This window comes from Lampris incognitus, chromosome 7 (assembly GCF_029633865.1).
Source record: "Lampris incognitus isolate fLamInc1 chromosome 7, fLamInc1.hap2, whole genome shotgun sequence".
In the NCBI taxonomy this organism is placed as follows: domain Eukaryota; kingdom Metazoa; phylum Chordata; class Actinopteri; order Lampriformes; family Lampridae; genus Lampris; species Lampris incognitus.
In genome coordinates, this window is record NC_079217.1 from 16,250,127 (window position 1) to 16,260,424 (window position 10,298).

The 10,298-nt window shown below is 42.7% G+C and overlaps 1 protein-coding gene across 1 annotated transcript in view; it reads left to right on the forward strand.

Moving 5' to 3' along the window:
• traf4a (tnf receptor-associated factor 4a) overlaps positions 1-9,551 on the forward strand; it is a 34,126-nt gene extending 24,575 nt beyond the window's left edge. The window contains exons 3-7 of the mRNA XM_056283896.1: positions 3,063-3,167; positions 3,419-3,580; positions 4,365-4,526; positions 5,037-5,192; positions 8,030-9,551. Coding sequence (XP_056139871.1) covers positions 3,063-3,167; positions 3,419-3,580; positions 4,365-4,526; positions 5,037-5,192; positions 8,030-8,662 — 1,218 coding nt within the window. The 3' untranslated portion in view covers positions 8,663-9,551. The remainder of the gene's footprint in view (positions 1-3,062; positions 3,168-3,418; positions 3,581-4,364; positions 4,527-5,036; positions 5,193-8,029) is intronic.
• The last annotated feature ends 747 nt before the right edge of the window (positions 9,552-10,298 follow it).

Below are 10,298 nucleotides of genomic sequence, written 5' to 3' on the forward strand. Positions count from 1 at the left end.
CCAAAGAGCTTACTTTCCTGATGTAGTAGTGTTTATGTTATTACAAGGTCTTTGCAGTCTCCTGCAAGTTGTGAGACTGAATCATTGAGAGAGCATTTCGGTTTAGGTCCCTACTTCTCAGAGGATTTCTTCCCTGTTTGCCTCCCCTCAGAGCATGTAGTAGTTGTTGCAAAACAGTATCTGCTTTAACCGCTTTACTTTGTACAGTATTTGTGACATGGAACCTCAAGATTCGCTGCTTACAACTGTGCTAGTATTCTTCAAAATATATCTCTGCTTTTCCTCTGGCTATTCTTAGTACAGAGAAAATGATTAATTCAATTCATAATTAATCTGAATTAGTTAGGATTATACTGTAGAGCATTAGTATTCAACCGTGTACCATGGAGGACTGTGTGTATGTGGGCTGTATGATGGTTTTCCTTCCAACCCAACAGTACACCATCAGACTTCACTGACACCTTCATGTAGGACTCTTCAGTAAAATCAGCTGGTGTAGCGTTGGGTTGGAAAGAGCTTGCATACACACAGCTCTCCATGCTACATGGCTGAGTATTACTACCGTAGTGCATTCATTCGACCTGTCATGGCTACCCATTAAGCTTAACATGCCAGCAGAAAGCAATGCGTCAGATTAGTGGATATGTTTTATTTCAGGTGTCTACAGATTGACTTCATTACGCAGTTATGGCTCTTATGATTTGCATTTTGATGTGGTCTTAGCAAGTCATGTGACTAGTTAAGGTGTTTCTAAGCTTGTGTTTGTTTTAAATGGCTGTTGCGGCAATTCCAAGTGAAGTGACTTTTCTTGTTGGACCAGTACTCGCCTCATGTGACAGCATGTGGGGTAGAGATTCATGCAGAGCTGTAAATCCTCAGGCTAGAGCGCTGGGGAGGGAGGATTTGGTGTGATTGGATTGAACACTGACTCACCCCTCTTGTTCATCGAGGAAAAAATATTCCTTCCTCTTTCCGTCTGTCTCTCTCTCACATCCTGCATCCCTGCCATGCTCACCCTCCTCCTCTCTATATGTTCTCCCTATATGCTCTCTCTCCCCCACACGTCTTTCTTTCTCTCACTTTCCTTGTGAAAGGTCCCATGAACCGACTCATAACGAGTACATTGATTGTATTTTTAATTCTGCTACTGTGCTGTCAAAGGGTTCGCCGTTGAATTGTTTGAGCCGACTGGTTTAAAATAATCTCACTTTGACCTTTCTCTCGTGTTTCGATGAAAGACTCCTCCCTCTCATCATATTTTTCAACAGTGTAATGTATGAATCAACAAGCCAATTAAGTGTTGGCAATGCAAATGAATAATCTATTACTCTTATTAATTATTAATATATCTTATTAATACTGCTGTGATCCACCAACATGAGCCTCTAAAGGCACCCACAGACAGTATGAATGTGGCTGTCTTGAACATTTATTGTATTTCACATTGTAAGATGGAGAAAAAGGTAAAATCTTGACACATCACCATTGTCAGACTATGCGAGTTGAAATGAGAACACTGTCACATTTTGCGTTAAGTTGAGCTATGAGGCTACGACCTACATTCGCTGATGGAAAGCCGACTGTTCCCTATGATGCTAAAAGAGACACTCAAATAGGTCTCATTGAAAAAAACATACAGTTGTGTTAATGATGGCAAGTTTCTGCCTAGAGAAACCTAGAAACAAGAAAAGGAGTAGGATTCGGTCCCGTTGGACATGTTTACATTCTGTTCAGAGCTGGCACGCTATAGAGGTTGTCATCTTCTACCATACTCCTGTTGGTCACTCACCAGAATGGTGTCTTAGCCGTAATTCTTAATCATCTTAGCTGCTGTCACACTAGAATATATCACAGCCCAAATGTTCTGACACTGCTAAAATTTCATCGGCGTCAATGACTCCTTGGATCGGCGCTCTGTCAGCTGTCCCTAAACCTTTCACACTGAACAACCCAAGACAGCCCAGCATCATTCAAGATTTTTCCCAAACTTGTAAAATGTGTCTGGGATGGCCTAAGACAGCGAAAATTGTGAAGTGTGTAGGGACCTGAAAGGGAAACAATCCCAATTTTCAACATGATCTCTCTCTATGGGTGGCAAGGTGGCGCAGTGGTTAGTGCAGTCACAGCAAGAAGGTCCTGGGTTCGAGCCCCGGGGTAGTCCAACCTTGGGGGTCGTCACAGGTCATCCTCTGTGTGGAGTTTGCATGTTCTTCCTGTCTGCGTGGATTTCCTCCGGGTGCTCCGGTTTCCACCCATAGTCCAAAGACATATGGGTCAGGTGAATTGGCATTACTAAACTGTCCCTAGGTATGAATGTGTGTGTGTGTGTGTGGACCCTGTGTGATGGCCTGGCGGCCTGTCCAGGGTGTCTCCTCGCCTGCCACCCAATGACTGCTGGGATAGACTCCAGCCTCCCCGCGACCCTGAGAGCAGGATAAGCAGTTTGGATAATGGATGGATGGATGGTTGGATGGATCTCGCTCTATATACATTGTAGGAATAACATTCCATTAGCAGCCATAATGCTGAGCAGCCTTCTGTGTTTCTGAAATGCCGCTGAAATTGTGTCCACTGGTGACACCACAGGCGGAAAATATGTGAATGAGAACATTAAATCCCTGGTTTGCTGATAGGCTGCATTGTATAAAAAAATTGTAAACAACAAAGCTACAATATACAGTTTTGCATGCCGCTGTTATTCACATTTTCTTATACAGATGTATGTAGTGTTGTTCACTTTTTCTTACACAATATAGCCTATTGTCAAACCAGAAAGGAAGTTTTCACATTCACGGATTGTCCACCAGTGACGTCACGGACACCTTTCCTGACAATTTTGGCTGTATTTTAGAGACACGCAGAAGACTGCTCAGTATTATGGTTGCTAATAGAGTGTTAATCCTACACCACATACATATGTAGAGAAATTATGTTGAAAACTGGGATTGTTTCATTTTAAGATCCCCTAAAACCACAGTATCCTGTGCACCTTTGTCACTGTGGTCATCCATGTGTAAGTCTCATGAACTGACTTTGTCCTGGGGGGGGGTTTGTTTCCTCAGATTTACCCAGACCCTGAACTAGAGCAGCAGATCCTGGCGCTGCCCATCCGCTGTATTCACAGCGAGGAGGGCTGCCGCTGGACTGGCCAGATGAAGCAGCTCCAGGTGAGAGACTGTTGATCACCCTTTTCTATTTCTCTGCTTCACCTTCTTTCCATTTGTTTTCTTACCTGCCCCCCCCCATCCTTTTTATCTGCACCACCCTATCTCTCTCCTTGTGAGTCATATGGCTCCTTTGATACTTGTTGTCCTGTCCTCTTTGTTGTGTCTGGCAGCTGAGGCAATGTCGGGCCGACGGTGTTTGTCATGCTGATGGCAAAGTCCTTTATCTCCCTGCCTCCCTCTGTCTCCCACAGGGGCATTTCTCCACCTGCGCCTTCAATGTGATTCCCTGTCCCAACCGTTGCTCCATCAAGTTGACGCGCCGTGACTTGCCAGACCACCTCCAGCACGACTGCCCCAAGCGCAAGGTCAAGTGCGAGTTCTGTGGCAGCGAGTTCACCGGCGAGGCCTATGAGGTAAACGTCAAGACTGAACTACTACTACTAACTACTATTAACTACTACTACTTCTTCTTCTTCTTCCTCTTCCACTTTTTTCTCTTCTTCACAGCGTGAGTCTGAGGTAAACAACCCAAGTGACGCCACGTATTTCCAGTGCCCATATGAAAGACGTTCTTTGTAGGTAGCGTGAGGGAGCCCTATACACACGTGTCATTCCCTGTAGAGACTGCCAGTGTGTTTTGAAATTCCACATTTGTTGGCATTAGGAAAGGGGAGCTGACTGGTCCTTTCATACTGTGTGTGTTTTCTTCTCACTGAGCCAGGAGAACCCTGACTTTCTTCTTGCCAACACCTCCATCAGCTCTAATAGGCTTCCCGTCCTCTGTTTACACAAGCTCACGTGGCCGTTATATTAATGTGCATCTGGATTTTAAAATTAACTTCATCATCAAACATCCAATCATGATCTAATAATGTGCTAGTTTAAAGGCGCTTTATAAAAAAGGTGACTTTTTCTTGGTTAATTTCAATAAATGTGCAGTTTTTAGGGCTCATATGCAAATCTGTTTTTCACTCGAAAAAACCTTTGATATCTCAGACAGCCTATAAACTAATGTACACCCCTCCAGCTTTTGAAAAAATTAATTAATTTTTTTATATCAATATAAGCAACTTTGGGGCCAGGAACATATAGGTGTGTACTACAAACAAAAGATTCACTACAAATCTGCTTGTAGCAAATTAAAAAGATTAATCGATTGTTGACACTGTCTTGTTTGCATCCCTCCTTTCCTCTCAGAACCACCAGGGTATCTGCCCCCAGGAAAGCGTCTACTGCGAAAATAAGTGCGGGGCGAGGATGATGCGGCGCCTCCTGTCTCAGCACAGCATGGCAGAGTGTCCGAAACGCACACAGCCCTGCAAGTATTGCGGAAAGGAGTTTGTCTTTGACACAATTCAGGTCAGTTGCCCACAAGTTGGCACGAGTACATGTTGTCTGATGATGATAGTCATTATTGCAATTATTGCAACACAAACTTTCTAGCTGGCTTTGGGAGGTTGAAGAAAGACAACACTGCATGAATTATCCGTTGTGTTTCATGCTGAATTTCAGCAATCTTCAGTGGTACTGTTTTTGTTTTTTCAGAGTTTTTTTTGGGTTGGTTTTGGGGCGTGCAGCTGTTGTATCTCTCAAAGGAGCACTTGCCTATGTACACATCCTGACTTGTGAACAAAGCAGTCATTGACGGTCTGCCTTGCATGACATAGTTTTTGAGCCAAGACATGATATCTCAACCCCAAGCACTGAGTTTTACGATGCACAGAGATTAACTCAGCAGCCGAGATATTTATTCCAGTCCTTAATTTTCAGTTAAAATGTTTGTTCTGGGTTACATGTTGTGTTTGCTAATCACTCATGTGGTGGGTCAACACTGCACAGTATTGATAATATTCCTGGACTATCCTGCAGAACCACCAATACCACTGCCCCCGGTTTCCTGTCCAATGCCCAAACCAGTGTGGCACACCTAACATTGCCCGAGAAGATCTGGCCAACCATGTGAAGGACAACTGTGGCAGTGCCCTTGTTTTGTGCCCTTTCAAAGATGCCGGCTGCAAACACAGGGTAAGACACTCCCAAGTACCGTCTACTGTGATCTCTAAAAAAAAAAAAACTCTTGCTTTTATCATCCCTACATTTAGCCCCCTTTTGTTTCTTATGAATGCTTTTAATATTCTTGCAACAATCATCATCATCAGCTCCCACCAGGAGTTTGGCTTCAGACTCGGAACTGTAATCTATATATACTCTTTAAGGGAACGATAGATATTCACTGTTTCCCAGAGTTGATTATTTAAAGAACATGAGTCTTAGTTTCTGACTGTTAAATGGACAAAAATTCTAGCAGTAGAATACCCCATCTTAACTATATTTTTCATTAACAACTCCACAAAGATCGTATCAAAAAATTACAACAAAGCACTTGTAAAAAGTAGAAATGTCTACATCCAGAGCAGCAAGGGTGACCTGCATTCTCATATTGTTATATTTGGTTACAAAGAAGCTCATACATTCTTCACTTTTCTTAGAGCAAGGTTCACCACTGGCACTAGAGAGAGAACAAAATTTCAAAACAGCCTTTGCTTTTTTTTTTCTCTGAGAAATTTCTATCGTTTTTGAAATGGAGTTTCATTTTTTCATGCTGCATTGTCAAGTTGAGCATTAAGTTTTTACATTAGTTGGCTTTTTTAAATTTTATTTTGCAGTAAAATATTTTCCTTTGTGTTTCTCACTCTTCCAGTCCAATGCCATATATTTTTTTGAACCTACAGTGCTGTGCCTGTAGGGGCTATTTTAATGAGAGTAACACATCTTGATTCTGACAGCAGATTTCCATCTATTTTTGAAACTGACGTCGACACAAGGAAACATGGACGAGCTGGGGGCGCAGATGGGCATCATACTTTGTCTTGTCTCATACTTAAAGTTAAGACTCGTGATGTGTTCAGCGTATTGCATATTAAGTCAGCCTGATAAAACACATATACACTTCCTTGAAATAGAAAAGGATGGTATAAATAGAATACCAAATCATCCAGATCTTTATCGTATTCAGAGTACAGCGGTTTGAGTCCAAAAGAGCAGTTGATGTGCGTTCATAATATTTATTTGTTATTCATTACAGTTGCATATATGTAAACCCTAGTCTAGGAGTAGTTTATGCATTTACCAAACTACTTTGCTGTACACTATAAACATGGCCGGATTAATGTGCTAGAAGCCCTGCAGCAAAAATCTGCTATGGCCCCCTAAAATAGCGACACTGGTGAGGTGCTAACCAGGCACTGGTCAGTAATTCAATAAAGGTTGGAGTAAATGCGGCAATCATCTGAAGAGAACTTGGGGTAACCTATTAACAAATATGTGAGAAGAAGCAAGACCTAACACACCAACCCAGCATACACCATGTTATGACGAACTAGGCATCACCTATGAATTATCTAATTTGACATACATCATTATTGTTAGCCTGGAGGGGATTATGCATTTGGTCACATGTGTGTGTCTCTTCACGTATCTGCTCGCAGCTAATCTCGCACACTGCTGGACCTATCAACCTAATATTTTTTGTGCACAGTTATGACTGTATGATCGAGAACCTCTCGTGGTTGCGGTGATTCAAAACCTTCAAAAAAGTTTGCTCTTGTTATCACCATTCACTCCCTAGCTCGCTCGACCAGTGCAGCTTTCTGCCATTGACCGATCTGAGTCAACAGTGCGCATGCATGTCGCACATCAACGGTCGAGTCAGACTGGGCAGCAACAGTGTCAAAATCAAAATATTATGTATATAAAACATTATGTATATAAACGAGAAGTCGATCGTAATTTGCAAGTCAGCAAATCATTCACTGCTGATCTCAGCACAGGAGAACTGGAGGAACACTGGATGAACCAAAAATAATTCACCTTATTCACCTCACCGCCACGCAGAAGTCTCATAGTCTCCAATGTTAAAACTCCAATATAAAAATACAATTTCAAGAGTAGGATTACTTATATTCACAGCTGGAAATCATCTCAGTAGCTACAATAAAACATTTCCCATGGCTGAGCTATGATGTTTTCTTACCGTTGTTTTATGATTGAAAGTCAATCAGCAGAGCAGCCATTCACCTCGAATCATTTTATCACAAAAACCGCAACGGTTAAACACATTTGAAGTCTTTTAATAAGGGCTTTGAAGTTATGACAGCCTGATCTCTGTCATTTCATGTCAGACTTGGTCGCTTTCGTGCGAGGGTCCACCTCGGAGGCTGCACATCCACAGACTGATAGGCAAAACGTTTTTATTAGGTAGATTTTTAGCTTGATTGCTGCATATTAACAACCTTTTTTTCATATTTCCCATTCAATCAACTTGGGTGCTGCACAAAAGTCTTATAAAGGCAGGAAAAACACTGGTTTTTCTGTCTGTGTGTGCATGTATTTCCCTTAGGTAGGCAAAAAGAGGAGTGGTTTGCTGCCAAGTTCGAACATCGGAGAAAGACAGATATGCCCGCCTGGCCGAGATCTGCACTCTACTGAGTGGACTCCTCTAGTTCATTGATGAATATGTTCAAGTGCAAAAATCAACTTCAAGACCAGATGTCAACACAGGGCACCTTTACACAACAGGGCCCTAAGACTAGATAATAATGCAGGACCCCTCCTAACCCCCTATCATTTCAGTTCTTATTGTGATTAAATGGTGCATATTCGCAAACAATTTTGCATTTAATCAAATTATCACAAACCAGTTGACACATGGCACACCTGGGGCCTTTGGAGCTGTTAGGGATCTGAGGCAGTTGCCCATTTTGCCCAGTCGGTAACCCAGCCGTTTCTATACATGCAGTTCTGCTCAACTCTCGGATGCGGTGGGTTCGTCATAAAGATTCTCTCTACTTTCTTTCTGACAGTGTCCCAAGTTGGCTATTGGTCGTCACCTGGAAGACACCACCAAGTCCCACCTGACCATGATGTGTAACCTGGTTGGACGCCAACGACAAGAGATCCTGGAGCTGCGGAGGGAGATGGAGGAGTTGTCCGTCAGTCATGACGGTGTGCTCATCTGGAAGCTTAACGACTACTCCCGCAAACTCCAGGAGGCAAAGCTTCGAAACAACCACGAGTTCTTCAGTCCGCCCTTCTACACCCACCGCTATGGCTACAAGCTGCAGGTTTCAGCCTTTCTGAACGGTAATGGCAGTGGTGAGGGCTCTCACCTGTCGATCTACATCCGCGTGTTGCCCGGAGAGTACGACAACCTGTTGGAGTGGCCCTTCTCCTACAAGGTGACATTCTCCATCCTGGACCAGAGTGACCCATCGCTCTCCAAGCCCCAGCACATCACCGAGACCTTCAATCCAGACCCCAACTGGAAGAACTTCCAAAAACCCTGCAGCAGCCGCAACTCGCTGGACGAGAGTACCCTTGGCTTTGGCTACCCCAAGTTCATCTCCCATGAAGAAATTAAGAAGAGGAACTACATCCGAGACAACTGCATCTTCCTCAAGGCTTCTATAGAAATCCCCCAGAAGATAATGGGTTAGGAAATTTGACTTGTTTTTTTGTCCTGTTTTTTTTTTTTTACGATAAAGGCGAAAGATGGGTCTAAGACTGGATTTGACAGTTAACCTTAAAGACTTCAAAACACATCTATCCTTTAGACACTTTCCTTCCTCCACTGTAGAGCATGGAGCTAGTCTGTTGTCTGGGTTAGTGGACTGGAGGACCTTGATATACCACAGAGAAAAGTGTTTGGTCTACGGAACCATCACTTTTTTTTCCCCCTAAGAATTTGTTTACTTTTATCAAAATCTGCAACATAAAGCCTTGGAAATCAAACAGTGCCTAGAGAGTTTATCATAAGTTATGTATTTGTTGTTTTATGTCCGCAGTACAGAAGGAAGCATTTTGAGAATAGTGGATTTGGAAGGTGGAGGGCTTTATCAAGCCTTTGCACTTACAGTAAAAATAAAGTTTAAGAGATACCCCATTGGGCCAGGGGTGATCTAAAGAGGAGGGAGCTCAGCAGACTCAGCTCAAGCCTAACTGCCTTTTGTTTACATGCTCTTACAGTTTACCCCCCCGTCAATCTCTCTACAAATACGAAGCCCTTAGTATGAGATTACTTGTGAGGTCTGTGTACACTAACAGCTTTTAGAGCTCTTATAGTTTCCACTTTATCACGACAACAGTCTGTGACCTGTTTGCTAGTACAGTCCAGTTCTAAGTAGTTTGAGAAACATCCTCATGTACCAAACACACACCCAATAATGAACCTGTGAGGCACCTATTGTTAAGTCTGTCAACAGAAAAGCCTTTGTTGGTCTTCAAAATGAGCAGAGCAAACGAAGAGGCCAGTCAGACTTGTCAGAGAATATGCGCATTTAAGAGTGAAGGAAAAGCCATGTGGCCTTTTTACATGTCTTGGCATGAGGGTCAGGGTGGGGGTGGGGGGGCTTAACATAAACATGCATGCTTCATGTACTTGGACCACATTTTTGTACTGTAACCTGTATTCTTGAAATCCTCTCCCCTTGATGGCTATGTTGTCTTTTTTTTGGACATCGACAGTTTTACAGTGAATGAACTCTGGAATGGAACAAAATGTTTTTTTGTTGTTTTTTTTCAATATACAGAAAATGTGAACACTGTTGAAACTATAACCTAAACCTACGTGACGGGAATACTGGGCTGTGAAGTGCATTGTTTTACATCATAGCCTGGGCGTGGATGGTATACGGTGGCTGTTGGCGTTAGTGGGTGGGGGGGGTGGATAATTGATGTCTCTCAAGCAAACATATGGGTGTCGTTGGACTTACTGTACCTTTGTTGTACAATACACCTGTCTCGGACTCCGTCACAAATGCCATCAGAGAGGTGGAGGACTTTGATGATACAGTACATTCATGATGTATGTATTCCAATGTAAAATGCAGAAGCACATTCTCTTGTCATTTTATTACATGTGGAATTTCTTGATCTCTTGTTATGATACCAGCTGATATTTTACAGTGATTTAAAGAAACGAGAAAATAAAACTTTTTTGTAAGATTCTGTATTTTTAAAAGTACCTAACTGTTTTTTTTACAACGCGTTTCGTTGGAGAGTCCGTCTTGTCTTGCGAATCTTCAGACCCTTTCAGCTCTCTGCTGTCTGGATAATTAGCTTTTCTGTGTGGTT